General features: G+C 41.0%; 1 protein-coding gene across 1 annotated transcript; it reads left to right on the top strand.

Moving 5' to 3' along the window:
* Positions 1–2,078: 2,078 nt before the first annotated feature.
* LOC139649383 (sorting nexin-4-like) lies at positions 2,079–12,995 on the top strand. Its single transcript, XM_071525767.1, has 14 exons — positions 2,079–2,196; positions 3,034–3,158; positions 3,445–3,586; positions 4,456–4,605; positions 4,752–4,799; positions 5,264–5,319; positions 6,174–6,246; positions 6,478–6,539; positions 7,342–7,407; positions 7,550–7,639; positions 7,810–7,909; positions 8,453–8,598; positions 9,007–9,121; positions 10,610–12,995. The coding sequence occupies exons 1-14, from the start codon at positions 2,104–2,106 to the stop codon at positions 10,655–10,657; spliced, it is 1,314 nt and encodes a 437-aa protein (XP_071381868.1). The 5' UTR covers positions 2,079–2,103; the 3' UTR covers positions 10,658–12,995.
* The last annotated feature ends 2,474 nt before the right edge of the window (positions 12,996–15,469 follow it).

The raw sequence follows: 15,469 nt of genomic DNA, 5'->3' as shown, positions 1-15,469 counted from the left end.
ATGGACAAAGTAATTTGAGGTTAATTTGAAAAACACACAACAGACAATAGGCAAATAAAGCAATATAATGACTGCAAAATTAAAATGTTTCTTCTAAACAACAGGCCTGAAAAAACATACATTAACTCATACACTCATACTCATATGTTTGAAGCAATTGAGGTGTGCTTAATTTAACAATTAAGCTCCATAACAACCTCAGAACTTAACAAAAAAAAAAGATGATTAATTAATTCAATTAATTTAACAAATATTTAAAAGATAATCACATCTTGGCATGGATATCCAACACTGATCTATAGTATTCAGAACAATTATTATGCTCGTTTATCCTGCAGGCATTTTGGCACGAATATAGTGACTCAGTGCATAATGCACACATGCCCATCTGAATTATAGTCATTCAACAGTCTTAGGTCAGAATTTCCAAATATAGACAAGACAGGAAGACACACACACACACACACATGCACACACACACACACACACACACACACACACACACACACACACACACACGCACCTCTACCCCTATTTGGCTGACTGTAATCTGCCATTTGACAACTTTTTAGAACCCTCTGACCAACGTTCTTGAATACTGAGCTAGAATAAGCTGTGTGTGTGTGTGTGTGTGTGTGTGCATGCGTGCGTGCGGACAGGAAGTGGTGGTGGCTGGTTTGAGGTCAGTGGCAGGAAGGAATGGTAACTATGCCGTTGCTGTGACTACGGCTGGTCACAACGCAGGCCTCGGGTTTCCTGGCACACTGCAGCCTGCAACCGCATCCCACCATCCATCCATCCATCCATCCCACCGTCCATCCCACCATCCATCCATCCATCCATCCCACCGTCCATCCATCCATCCATCCATCCATCATCATTCATAAATCCATTCATCATCCATCAATCCATCCAATATCTCTCTCCATCTGCTTTTTCTCTCATTCATACATGCTTGATCTCATCTGTCTCCATTGATCATTCCATTCATTCACCTCGCCTTCTCTCTCTCTCTCTCTCTGCTGTCTCTCTCTCCTTCTCTCTCTCATTCTAACACCCCGCTCCATGCCCAGTGGCATCTATATAAAATGCTTCCTTACTAAACGCTGCTCCACCCTTCTCTTTAAACATTAGACGCTGCACAGCAATGTGACCACAGGAACTAAAAGGCCGTGTTTCTGTGCTGTTTACTAGCCTGAGGCGTACCGCATCCTTCTCATTCACATCTGGGCCCACAACCATCTACAGCCAATGAGAGAGGGAGTGAACAATGACATCATCACATTGAGGAAATTCATCATTTTTCAGAATTGGGAGCTTTTTCCTAAAATGACCGTGTGATGTCAAACCCTTTGATTTGTGATTCCTAACTTGATTAGAACTTGTAATTCTCATTTTAAAAGTCGATCCCATAATACCGCTGAACACTGATCTGGGATCACTGTTTAGGTCAGGTGACTATACAAAGCTTTACTATGAGACAGAGACACTGTTTAGTTATCTTACACTAACGTGCTGCCTCCTGTTGTAACCACATTAATCTGATAATCATCTTGGGAAAAAAAATAACACATAAGACTCTGCAAAGTGACATCAGTCAGGAAAGGGTAAATCACAAATTTTCCCAGGGCCAATAGATTTTCATCAGTGGCTAAAACTGAGAAATCCAATCCTTTTCTTTGGTTTCTTATGACCGTAATGTGAACAAATGTGTTACAACCAGAATACATTCCTCTGGAAAAACGAGATGGTTGGGCTTGCCAGGTGACAGTCTCAGGTAGCACCACACACACACACACACACACACACACACACACACACACACACACACACACACACACACACACACACACACACACTAACCCTTTTCTATTAGAGATAGAGTTTAATGGAACTGAATTGATGTTTCAAACATTTAGAATTTGAATTGCTGAAAGGTGATTATTTGAATGCATGTTGTTGATTTAAGGTTGCCTACAGCACTTCCACACTACTAAATAAATCAGTGTGGCAGTGGTCAATGACTTCAGTCTGAACAGCGCATGCGCAGACGTGCAGTTTGCTGTGCCAGCTGACAACAGCAGCAGGCTCAGGAGAGCAAAGATGATGGCAGACTCTGGAAGTATCGAAGAAGTAGCCGTGATCGGTAACACTGACATCACCTCAGCGGAATCAGAGAACAACATTATAAATACGGTACAGTTTTTGTTAAATATTGTCGTTGTGAAGCATTGTTGACATTTTTAAAACCTGTTTTCGTGAGTTAAAACTTCCCCAGCCAGGCCTAACGTCAGCTAACGTTAACTGGAGTTGAGTCACATTAAGGATAGCCACGGAGAGTCTTGCTCTCACCTCTTCAAAAGCTGTTTCAAATTCATCTAGCTAGCATTAACGCTTAATTTAGCTACTGGTTGCGATCCCTGCGTCCAAAGTTACAACGTTAATAACGTTGCTTTTGCTAGCAATGATCCTGGACTACTTTGTAAACTTTACACCTAACGTTAGCCTACTAGCTAGCAAGCAAGCCTAACTTAACTTTCTTGTCAGCTGTAACTAAGCTATAGTTCAGCTAGCTTCATCTCTGTATCTTATTAGTCGAGTGTTACTTAACGTTGTTTGTTTTCGGGGAGAGGACAGAGTTTGATTGCAAATATAATCACTTCTTTAGTACTTCAGCTTGTCTATCGCTGACTTGCTTCGTGGATGATAGGCTTGTCTTGTCTTGTGATCTGCACACGCCTATCAGGTAGCCTACAGAACGACTGTATGTTGCTGAATATGCAAAATGACTGCCTGGGTTTATCTGCCTACGTGCTTCTCTGTCTGACTTTGTTTCTGTTCTCTCACTTTGTTTACCGCACACATCCTCCTCTCTCTGTTTTCCTGTCAGTCTTATCCTTTCTGCTGTCTCCCCCCTCTACCTGCCTACTGTATCTGTACACATTTCAGTCTTTCACCATCTGTCTTTGCCTTTATATGATTGTCTTTTTGTCTCCATCCCACATATCCCGCTCCCTTTTCTCTGCTGTATAGATGGTGGAGAGAGGGACAGCTCTGTTGAGAAAGATGGAGATAAATGTGGCAGAGGCAGAGAAGAGAACGGGGAAGAACACGGTTAACATGCAGGAAACCTATACTGTCTACCTCATAGAAACAAGGTAGGTCGAGAACGGTATCTGCCCATATTCTACTTGCATCTCTATTTGAACCAGTTGAGGTTAACCTGCTAACCTCAAAAGTGGAAGTATCAGTAAGGTTGGTAATGTCATCCTCATTGTTCTTCATTAGTATTGTAGGACTTTGCAACAGCAGTGTAACATGGGATTCAGAAATACTGACTGTTGCCTAGGTTGCTCTGGACGGGAACATCAGCTTAGATGCCTCACCACTACTGTTATGACTCCCAACTAAAAATACTGTTTGTTTATGTTACCCGGTCTGCAGGCCAGCTGAAGTTGTACCGGAGGGGGGTACACCTGCCACCCCCGACTCGCTATGGAGACGCTACAGTGAGTTTGAGCTGCTCAGAACGTACCTTCTAGTCACCTACCCCTACATTGTCATCCCTCCACTGCCAGAGAAAAGGGTGAGTGACAGACAGGAGGGAGAAATGGAAGTGTGCCAGAAGGGAGGTAGAGAGGACTGTGGGAAACATAGATTGATAAATGAATGAATGAATGAATGAATGAATGAAGGAATGAATGAACAAATTAATTAGAAAATGTATGGAACCTTTAACACAGCCAGGGTTTGCAGTTTCGCATCCCAGACCTACTCCAAAGTATGGAGCCCCTCTGGGGTCACATGGTAGAAAAAAAAAACTTGATGTGTAAATCCGTGCGAACGGATGTGTAAACTGTGCGTAGGGATTTCTAAACCGTACCCTCGGATTCACAATCCATGCGAACGGATTTGTAAACCGTGCGAACGGATTTGTTGTGAATCCGAGGGCTCGGTTTACAAATCCCTTCACACAGTTTACACATCAAGTTTTTTATTCCTACCATGTGACCCCAGAGGGGCTCCGTACCAAAGTGATATGAGTGTAGTAAAATTAAACATAGGTTTTTTGCAATGGATGGAAATTTAATAGCAGCTTTTTTTTAGGTGAAACTGTGTCATCACAGTTTAGATTGGGGGCTGATGATAACTGATAAATGGAATGTAATTTCATTGAAAACATGATTGGTCATGTCTGGATTGTAAAGCCACAGCAGATTGTTTGCTGTCTTTGTAGATTTGCATCTGCTACAGCAGTGTTATCAAACCCTGATGCTTATTTACATTTCTATAACATTTCCCTGCTCTTTTCCCAGCTGTCTCATATTCCGTTGAACCCCACGAACTGAAAATGGCAGTGGGCCAAAACAAAACATTCCCTATGGTGTGAGTCCAGTCATTAGATGGGGTGATATTCACTTCCTGTTTTTACTTCCTGGATTGTGTCTGCTGTAGGCGGAGTTTGTGTGGCACAAGCTGTCAGCAGACAACCTGGACCCGGACTTTGTGGAGCGGCGGAGAGTTGGCCTGGAGAACTTCCTGCTGCGTGTTGCATCACATCCTGTCCTCTCTAATGACAAGCTCTTCTTCCTCTTTCTCACAGAGGTTAGAACCTGAACATGTAACACATCATATCCCATTGAAGTCTTTTGTTATAGACATACACACACATTCACACACATAGTCTTGTACCGTATTGAAGTCCACTACTACATGTATGACTGATCAGTCTGTCTGTCATCTTTCCTCAGGAGAAAGGATGGAGGGAGGCGGTGTTAGAGACGGGCTTCCAAGACAAGGTATTCAATCAGCAGTGCTTCATCTCTCTCACAGTCTCATATCTAAACTGTTTCACAAACATGGGTTAAGCTTTTGGTTGAAGATACAAACTTTAGTCAGGTTTTGTGGATGTTAACATATCTGTGGCCTGACAGGAAAGGAGTATGGTAAAATTCAACTTTAAATTTCAATTTTACAGTTAACTTTCAACACATTGCTAACGTTTCAGTCACATGACTTAATTTATGACTGTGAAACTGGATCATAGCACCTATTTATAGATTCTCCTGCATGCTGTATGCAAAATAAAACCCCATAATGTTTCATTGTGTGTGTGTGTGTGTGTGTGTGTGTGTGTGTGTGTGTGTGTGTGTGTGTGTGTGTGTGTGTGTGTGTGTGTGTGTGTGTGTGTGTGTGTGTGTGTGTGTGTGTGTGTGTGTGTGTGTGTGTGTGTGTGTGTGTGTGTGTGTGTGTTCCCTACCAGGTTGACTCCAGATTAAAGTCTCTGAGTGCCAGTTTCAGAGTCAAGAACCCAGACAAGTAGGTCTAAAACAGACACAGTGTGGCTTTTTCCAAAACTTAAGTCCATTGAAACCATTACAGAGAGCAAATTCTCCCTCAAACATATTGCAGGACATCAATACTCATTGCTGTTGTCATCTCATTGTCATAATTATCAAATTCACTGGTTTCTGACCACATTTTGATAGGATTCACACAGAGGGAATTTAGCCAGATAACTACAAATTATCATGAAATTGGTTCTCAACTGTTGTTCATAATTTGATTCAGTGAAACTTTAACAATCCCTGTGGGGAAATTGGGAATGAGAGATATGATAATGAGAGAGTTTTTGTTGGTCCAGCTCAGGGGTATTCATTAGAACCAATCTTAAAGTTTAATTTTACAAATTATTCAAAACCATCACTACAAATTATTCAAGAACTCAGTAAAATTCTTCACAATTATCAGGCTAACATGGTAATCCTGCACCTTGAAATAAACGCCAGATTCAGCTATGAAGTTCCATATTATAGCTGTAGGCCAATACAATTTCCAAATCCAGTTTCATGAGCATCATTGTCTTAAAAACTGCTGAAAGCTATGGTGCCAAGTTTTTGGATGTCTTCCTGAAGCTATTTTCCGATTTTTCTAGTGAAAATGCTGCTGATCTCCTTATGTAAATGAATACAAACATTGATCTACTGATACCTGTCTAACTTAACAAGTTTATCTGCTTATTCATGGAAAAATATTTAAATTCAAAGGAATCCTTTTCATCAACTATTGCGCTCAGAAGAAGACCATTTATTCTGTTTACACAAATGGACACAAAAAAAGAAACACTTGGATATTATCCAACAGAAACACAGATTATTTTTTGTGTTCTGCAGGCGATTCACAGAACTGAAACACTACAGTGATGAACTGAACACTGTCATCTCTCAACTACTCAGGGTGCGAGCGGTGAGTTTGGACACACACATACACACATGCACATACACACGCCTATACCTTACTACTTCCTGGGTTGAGCAGTGGTTTAAATTGTTTGCATTAATGTCACTGTCCCCATCTGTCCTGTACAAATGTGCATCATGTAAACATGCATTACTAAAGAAAACTCTAAGTAATGGATTGTCTATGTCTGAAGTAGAAAACCTTGTGTTATAACTGACTTTATTGTTGATATCCTAGAGAGTAGCAGACAGGCTGTATGGTGTTTACAAGGTCCATGGAAACTACGGCAGAGTCTTCAGGTAGGAAACACTGGTCCAGTTGTCATTGCAACTCTGCATTTATAAAATCATACTTTTTGGCCTAAAGGGGGTGCTACAATCAAAGGAAAAAAATGTAACAAGCCATATCTCACACCCTAAGTTCAAATGAAAATAAATTTGGAGCATATATCCAGCTGTCTACGATCTACACATTTGCCTATAGAACCAAGCCATATCACATTTTCCACTATTTTGAATTTCTTGAAAAACTATTATTTCTCTCTCAAAGGGATTTCTTCTGGCATTTTTGACTACACCAAACTTGGTACATAGCCTGATGAGACTGAGACAAACCTCTGCTACATATAATATGCACACACATAGGCCTAGATTTAGTATTAATGGGGGCGGGTGTTATTGATCGATTGGTCAAAGGGTAACTGCTTTGTTTGTGGTGATGTCATGTTTCATGTTTACTTTTGTCTTTTGTGTGGAGTGTATTGAGTGTGAAAATACAGACAGTTTAATACAGACCGTAAAAGTCAATGCCTAGAAGCCTTTCTGTTCTTACTTAAATTCAAAATAGATGTGAGGAATAATGCAAGTATATATGAGCAAATGCTTGCTTTGTTTGGAACTTCTTTACATCTATTTTTAATACTAATCTAGGGAGACACCTATTGGATTTTGCTTTGAAGTGCATGTAATTTGTGAAGGAAAAAAGAAGAAGAAAATGGCTTTACCAGGAAAAATCACTTGACGTCAGACACTGAGAAACACTATGTAGTGACAGCTGTAGTGAAGTGAAGTAAAGTGTGCTTTGTGTTGTTGTGTTGACCAGTGAGTGGAGCGCTATAGAGAAGGAGATGGGAGACGGACTACAGAGTGCTGGCCACCACATGGACACGTAAGTAAAAGGCGCACATGCACACACACACACACATCCAGTATGTATGTACACTATACTACTCCTCACACACAATTTACACGTGCTCAAACACACTGCTAGTGATTCGCTAATAAATGTAATTTTGTGTGTTTGTGCCCAGGTATGCTGCATCAGTAGATGACATCCTGGAGGAGGAGGAACACTATGCAGACCAACTGAAAGAGTACCTCTTCTACACTGATGCACTGAGGTAGGTGTGTGTGAAGGTTAGGGTGTGAGAGAGAGATCTAGTGAATTTTCACTAGAGAGAATGTAAAGAGAATGGGGAGTATTATTGAAATTTTGTGGATGTGGAAAAAGATCTTAAACACTTAAGTTAAGGTGTGTGTTTCATGTTTGTGTGTATGTCTGTGTGTTAAGGTCAGTATGCAGGAAACATGAGTTGACCCAGTATGAGTTGGAGATGGCAGCTCAGGACCTCGCCAGTAAGAAACAACAGAAAGAGGAGCTGGCTACAGGGGTGAGAGACCAACACACACACTGGCTCACTCTCTGTTTCTTACCTACACCTGCACTCAAACAAATGCACATACTGTACACACACATATTGACAGGACCATGTGCCTACATGCACACAGCCGTAACTACACACACATCTACACACACACACACTCTCAACAAAATAATCAGCATAACTAGGCAACATGGGTTTGCAAAATCCATGTGAAAATAAGCAGTGACACCCACAACCATTATGTTTGCTTTTTATATGAAAACAAAAACGAATTAATTCAAGCAGACCTTGTGAAAAGACTGAATTAAAACATAACTTCACAACATGCAGAAGTTAATTATTCTGTGCAGGATTTTAATTCTTCTGTGTGTGTGTGTGTGTGTGTGTGTGTGTGTGTGTGTGTGTGTGTGTGTGTGTGTGTGTGTGTGTGTGTGTGTGTGTGTGTGTGTGTGTGTGTGTGTGTGTGTGTGTGTGTGTGTGTGTGTGTGTGTGTGTGTGTGTGTGTGTGTGTGTGTGTGTGTGTGTGTGTGTGTGTGTGTGTGTGTGTAGACGGTGCGTGTGTTCTCTCTGAAGGGGATGACCAGCAAGCTGTTTGGCCAGGAGAGCCAGGAGCAGAGGGAGAGCCGGTTGGCGGCTCTGGAACAGAGCATCCAGGAGGGTGAGGACACGCTCAAAGACAAGAACACAGAGTGCCAGTAAGTTGAACACCAATTCTCTAATAGTCCACTTTCTCCCTCTTTCTTCCTCTCTCTCTCTCTCTCTCTCTCTCTCTCTCTCTCTCTCTCTTCACTTCCTCTCTATTCCTCTCACTCTTTCTCCTCTACCTCTTATATTTTTCCCTCTCAGATTAATGCTCCCTTATAGGGCTGTAAAGATATGGAACTTTCCACATAACGGTACGAAAGTAACATAATATTGTGGTTTGTGGTCAAACAGTTTCCTTGCTGATTTGGAATATGCCTGATGAACTGTTGTAACCCGCCTCCACACGAAAGCAACTGAAGTGTAGCGCTGCAACTGAGTTTCTTTCAGGTTAAGCGACTGGAAGAAATGACACTGATAGTAGTGTGTCTCTTTGTCTCTGTGTGTGTTTGTGTCTCCAGAGAGTTTGTGCGGACGGCCTGGGAAGACATAGAGCGTTTCAAGGAGCAGAAGGACAGAGATTTGCGAGAGGCGCTAATCAGCTATGCCATTATGCAGATCAGCATGTGTAAGAAGGTACGGAGTGCATTTTATATGGTTGATACAGTGTGTTAACTATAAAACTATAAAATCACGGCCCTCTGGTGTTGGTGAGCTGATGGTTCACAGTTCAAGTAGGGCTGTGGCGGTTACCGCAATACCGCAGTCATGTGACGCCTACCGCAGGGTTGAGCTCATTACCGTCATCATCGCATTTTTTATACATTTTATTGTATACTTCATTATATAAAATATTACAGGCACATCGCCAAAAGTGCTTGAGTGGCAAAACGGCAAAAAAGGACTTACTGCACACACTTGTGTCTCTCCTCTCCTCCGACCGACAATCAACACTTCCACAGGATTTCTCTGAAGCGCTTCCTTGTCATGGTTTTTCTGAAAAAAGTGTGTTTGTGACAACTAGCTATCGATATACAAGTCTGGATATTCCATGAAAATACAGAAGCGCAATATTGTGCAATGAATGCTTTCAGTTCATCCATGGACAGGCTATCGCACGTTTCATGTCCGGGAGCACTGTGCACCTCATCGCACTGTTGGTCTAAAGGTATGTGAGAGATCATATGTGTGAAATTACTTCACATTGAGTTTTGATGGCGCTGACTTAGTAGATGGACAAAAGGAGGAGAAGGAGAGGGAGAGACTTTCACACCCACCTATCAGCGCCCTGTAGCCCGTTGTACTCTCACAAGTTGCGGGTTTGTTGCAGAGATAAAATTGCAAAAATGTATTTACAATCCTCGTTTTTAGTGATTCTGAAAATGCAGGCCTTTAAAGGCCAAATATTTGAAAAAGTCACGGCAGGATGAGACCATAGCATTTCCAGTGTTTGAGAAATTTTAATTTAAAATCTCACTGCCAGCCGGTGTAAAGGTCTAATATTGAACAGCTGTACAAGCGGTGTTTTAGGGACAGACGTGGAATCGACATACCTGTAGGCATTTATTTAGTGTATAGACCTACATCAAGCATAGAGAGGCTATAACAAATAGGCTAAACAAATAGGCTAAAATGTTCTGCCAGTCTTGCTCATTACTTATTCATGACTAGGAGTCCTAGTCTATACGAGGCGCTCTAGTTGGCATCCTTCCTCTTCGTCTCGTGAGCGTCATGTGAGCTCCTCTCTGTAACTCAAACTACTTCTACTAACTCTTGCTCTCAGTCTTTATCATTTCACTGGAAAATTACAAAATATAATATTGATAAGCAATATAAAATGTTGCAGTGTCTAAGTTCAAGCAAAACAGAGGGCAAGTGTCAGACACCAAGCGTCTTCTAGTGGCCACTCACCATCTGTTACATACTACTTGTGTTTGTCATTGTATCCTTGTGTGCATTTCAGTACGTTCAAGAATTTCAAGGGGTTTCAAGAAGATTCAGAATTCAGATCAGATTCAGAAGTTTCAGTTTTCCATCTATCTGTGTTTTAGTTTGTCTAATTGGTTGTCATCCTCTTGTTTGTCTCTTTCTCTCTCGCTCTCTCTCACTCTTTCACTGTCTCAGGGAATCCAAGTGTGGTCCAACGCAAAGGAGTGTTTCAATAAAATGTGAGATGTCCCTCAGCCAATCAGCCTCTTTAGCCTCCAACCAACAAGCCAATCAGATTGTTCAGACCAGACTGGGACCTTCAGCCAGTCGTCTTACTGCAGTCTGATGGAGGTGGATCACAGAAACACAAATACTGCCTTCAATTTGTTTGCTACGCTGAATGTCAGCTACTGAGAATGATTCTCCCTCTATCTGTCTTTCTCTCTCACACACACACACACACACACACACACACACACACACACACATTTATTGTGACAGTGATTCCAGGTCAGAGCCATTTTGAAAAGTGGAGCTGATCCATGCCTTGTAAATCCAAGTGTCTTTGCAGTACCACTTATAATGCACTCTGCTGCCTGCAGATGTAACAATCATAGACGATCCACTTTCACACACTTTCTTCTCCTTCGTTGCACAGCTGGCTTCTTGCCCAAGAGGAATTGTTTGGAAAGTGCTGCAGTACTAATGCATGATAGTTGCATGGTGGGAATACTTGTGCAATGGTTGCTACAATAGTTAGGTCCTGTTCCCCCTTGTGCTTGTCTTGTTTCTCATCTTGAAATTAAGAAATGCACAGCAAAGTCGTTCTTCTTAATATTTATTAAGTGATGAGAAGCAGCACATTTCAGTCAGTGGTTCAGTTATGTCTCTTTTTTAGCGTTGCCCATCATGGATAAATTTAAACAATTTTTTTTTTAAGATTCTACAGTACATGTAGGGTTTTCACACTAATGACACTGTGAAATTAGTTGTGTGATGACAATTTTAAAGCTAGTGAAAAACAAAAAAATGACTACCCTCGTTACAAATAGCAGCACCAGTGACCTGCTTCATGTTTTCATTTGGTCTAATTTGGCACCTTCAAACACACTACACTTTCTCTCCAACAAAGCATGTACTTTCGCTTGGAAAACTGGGAAATCCCCTTAGCTAAAGTCTGCAGAATTACAAATGTGTGACAGGGAAAGGATTTGAAACGTCTGCATTAAAGCATTACTCAACCTGCAGATTTTGTAATGGGACAGTGTCCAGGCCTCCCAATCACAGCAGGAGTGTGCATTAAGCACAAGCTCTCAGGGAAATCCAGATGTTTGAGAATGGGCCTCGTAAGACTTGTTGCCAAGGGATTAGCTATAACATAAGAGGTCCGACAAATTTTTCAGCCTAGGACTCAAACAAGAAACTTAATCTTTTGAAAACATAATTGATTAGAATGTTAGGTGGAAATCACCCAGAAATAAGCCTGCAACCCATTTGAGGTGCTGAACCATCATGTAAGAGACCAGGCTGTGAGAAAAGGAGACATGGACCACACTTGCTTCACAAAGCCACTACACATTTCCTTTTTTATATACATTTCTTCATGCTGAAGTCAATCTTTATGCTGTTGTTACTGAGGATAGATACCAAAGGGCTTATGACCAAGTACTTGTGTAGTGCAGACCATTAGAGGGGGAAAGGACGAGGGAAGGGTTGACAAGCTTTTGATAGTTTTGCTAGTTGGTGTGGATTTTTCGTGCCAAACACAAAGACCCACATGAGTAAGATGCACTCTGTGTATTGCAATCAAAGAGGCCTCACACCATTTTAGTTACAGAAGAGCCTTCTCCTTCTCCTTTGAACTCAGCGGCGGTCTTTTAAAAGACTGAAAAGTGGCGCTCACACAAACTACCTGATCTACTAAGTATTTGACTCACCCAGATTGACTGTTGGAGAACGCATCACGAATGCAGATGAATATTTGAGCATTTTCTTTTCTGCCATAAAGCTTAATTGCCTTAATTTGTAAATTGTTGGTTTTTGTGAATGTTGAACGCCAGGGGACGGACAAAACGGGGAGGAAGTTTGACCCTCTGTGCTCCCTGTAAAAGTGCCACACCCCTTTTCTGGGGTTATGCCAGTTTTGTCTCTGCACAGCACGGTAGACCTGAAAAGAGAGTACAAAACATGCAGAGGCTTGTTTTAACCACTTTGAAAAAGATTGACCAGATTGTGGGAAATCTTTACTGCAGATCTGTTTTATCCTCAAAATCTTGCTCTGTGCTACTGTATGCTACTCATTTTTCCCTTGTAATATCTATACTAGGAGGAAAAGAGAGGAGACATTGGTGCAGAATCTATCTGTATTTTGAGTTACAGTGACATCTGAAAGTTGTGCAGAGATTAATTTCCATCGGCAAGTCCTACCCTTTTAGAATAAATGTATATAATCATAATCAATATACTGAGCTTTAATGTATGTTTTATAATGAACGTGTGAAGGGGGGCAGATTACTTGTTTTAATGTTTCTGTAATCATTGTGCTAAGACACTAATAAACTTCTATTTCTTTTTTTTTAAAGGTTATTTCAGTGTCATTTTTGGTTTATTAATTAGAACACAGTGACGAGAGAAAGGAAAGGTGGGGCAGAAAGACAGGATGATATGTGACAGATTGTGAGTTGAGATCACACCACATTTACAGAATGGCCTGCTAAGCTCCCCACCTAATTACTGTTCATCAAATTTGTCAAATCATCTGGAACTAACATGCTGTTTTTTTCTGAGTATCCCTGGCCAAAAGATAGGCTAATGAATTAATTTTCTGTTTAAATGAAGCCCAGTTTTTCAAGGTCAAATTGTTGTAATTCAGCTCTAAAGCAGATTCAAGATTATAATGTCACACCAGCAATTTGGTCTGTTTATTTTCATGCTAGCTGCATGGGTGGTTTAGGAGGAGCCGAAACCGTTGTGTATGTGGCAGTCAGCGTGGCTTGGTGCCCTATCTAGACAAAACCTTGAGACATTTATGTGCTTTGGGATTTTAAAGTCACACGGAAATGAAAATGACTTTTTCGCTCATTCAAACTATCATACCATACACCTATTTGACAATTTATGCTAAAAAAAAAACAAACAAACCCAAAACTGTTTCCTCTCTATTTTATAGCAAAATCTCATTGCTTTTACTTCCTGGAAAATGGAACCTCTGGCGTGGTGACAATCATAGAGATAGAACAGTGTTATATCTCTTTGGTGACAACATCCTGTAGCACGAAGGAAGCGGACATAAAAATTCCAATCAATAAAACAAAACAGATTTTTTAACAAACCCACCATCAAATAAAATGCCTTTCTCCCCCTAACTGACATTCCATTGGTTTACACTTTTGAATGATCCATGGGAATGATCCCGCCCTAATATCCAGTGTCAGGACACGGGTGACATCATGGTGAGAGGCTTTGGGCGGGGTTTTATGAATGGACGGCGCCACCTGCCGATGTATAGTCTACCAGCATAAACAAATTCCCTCTCAACACACCGGCTGGTCTGTATGAGCTCAGGTGCGCTTAGAGGGTTTTCTGAAATGCAAATATAAACTAACGTTAACCTCAGTCAAATGCCATAAGCCTAATCTACTCCCCAGTCAAAGTTGATGCAATTTAGGCCTACTGCTTATCCAGCAACAGCACGCCTTGCTACATCCCTAAAAAAAAAACGAAGTTCCCATGGAATGATATAAGAATACGGATAGATGTGAAAGTAAAAAAATAACATGAAGTGTAATAATAACACCCTATAGCCTATGTGCCTATCTTACAGCAATATTAGGCTAAACGTGTTTTTTTTGTCAGGGATGTAGGCGATTTCCTCTCAGTGATCAGTTTCGTCGGGCATTTACAGGCAGAGTTTCTGTATTTTTCTGCGTGACAATAAAAACTTCATTAATCGACACATCAGTCTCGTGTAGTCATAGCTTATGTATTACTTACTGCGTTTTTCTGCCATCTGCACTGGCGTTAAGGCTAAATGTGTCAAAAAAAATTCTCCCTCCTCGCTTTCCTCCACGTTGCCTGACCTACACACGCACACACACACACACACACACACACACACACACACACACACACATTCATAGTAGCCTACGACTTTAGTGCATTAAAAAAATGCATGAAACAAGTGACAATATCTTAAAATCTTGAATGTCAGAACACTCAAGATAATGCCACTTGACCAATGAAAAATATTGGAAATCAGAAATTGTCTCATCCCAGTAGCCTAGCAGTTGTTGGAAAATAGCATTTTAAGATTCACTACTAGACGACATGATTAAACTGCAGATCATTTCACCAAAATTGTCATGACATTTAAAGAGGCGACACCAGTCAGTTGCACTTTTGTTATCAACCCTTTTATGCAGCCAACATGATACGAGCTGCTTAAAATGATTTGGAAATTACAGGTTACACACAGTTGAGTCATACGCAAAAAACATTATGACATTATTAAAACTATAGGCTATTTAATATATAATGTCTAGTTATATTCAGAAGAGCCGGAGAAACTTCACTTTTTTCCATTTGAAACAATGGCTTCAGTGTAACTCCATGAGTGTGTGCGCGCGTGTCCTGATTGTACCATTAACATATGTAAACTTTCCTTAACGGGAGGAAACGAGCTAACGTAAGAGCGTCTAGCCTGTAGCTTACTGTCTGCTGTAGTGCTGGACTCCTTACTCAAATGTTAATCTAGGCTTAATTGCTCATTAGGCTACTCGTTACTTATGGTCAGGAGCAGTGATTCGTTACACTACTCGTTACATTACTTTGCCGTTACACCTCAAGTGGTGGATGCATCCTCTTTTGCTTTCAAAAAGCCTGCTACTGGCTGTAGTTAAATGACGAGGGGAACCAAATCGCGTTGATATTTAATGTTCCTGTCATCTTTTGCTCGATAATATCAAACACTCGGGGAAAGTACACTGTCCTACTTCTCATTAGCGCGAGAGGACGACGGCTATTATGAATAAATGAATCGAGGAATAGGATTGGGAT

The sequence above is a fragment of the Centroberyx affinis genome, unplaced genomic scaffold (assembly GCF_046629955.1).
Source record: "Centroberyx affinis isolate AG114_WGS23_722 - 3 ecotype Tasmania unplaced genomic scaffold, CSIRO-AGI_Caff_v1 ptg001337l_1, whole genome shotgun sequence".
In the NCBI taxonomy this organism is placed as follows: Eukaryota; Metazoa; Chordata; class Actinopteri; order Beryciformes; family Berycidae; genus Centroberyx; species Centroberyx affinis.
The sequence above is the reverse complement of the archived record's forward strand: the minus strand, read 5'-3'. Positions and strand labels throughout refer to the sequence as shown.

Coding starts and splice junctions, on each gene's coding strand:
- LOC139649383 (XM_071525767.1), top strand. CDS start 2,104: ATGATGGCAGACTCTGGAAGTATCGAAGAAGTAGCCGTGATCGGTAAC. Junction 4,800..5,263: donor AGACGGGCTTCCAAGACAAG/GTATTCAATCAG, acceptor GTTCCCTACCAG/GTTGACTCCAGATTAAAGTC. Junction 9,122..10,609: donor AGATCAGCATGTGTAAGAAG/GTACGGAGTGCA, acceptor TCACTGTCTCAG/GGAATCCAAGTGTGGTCCAA.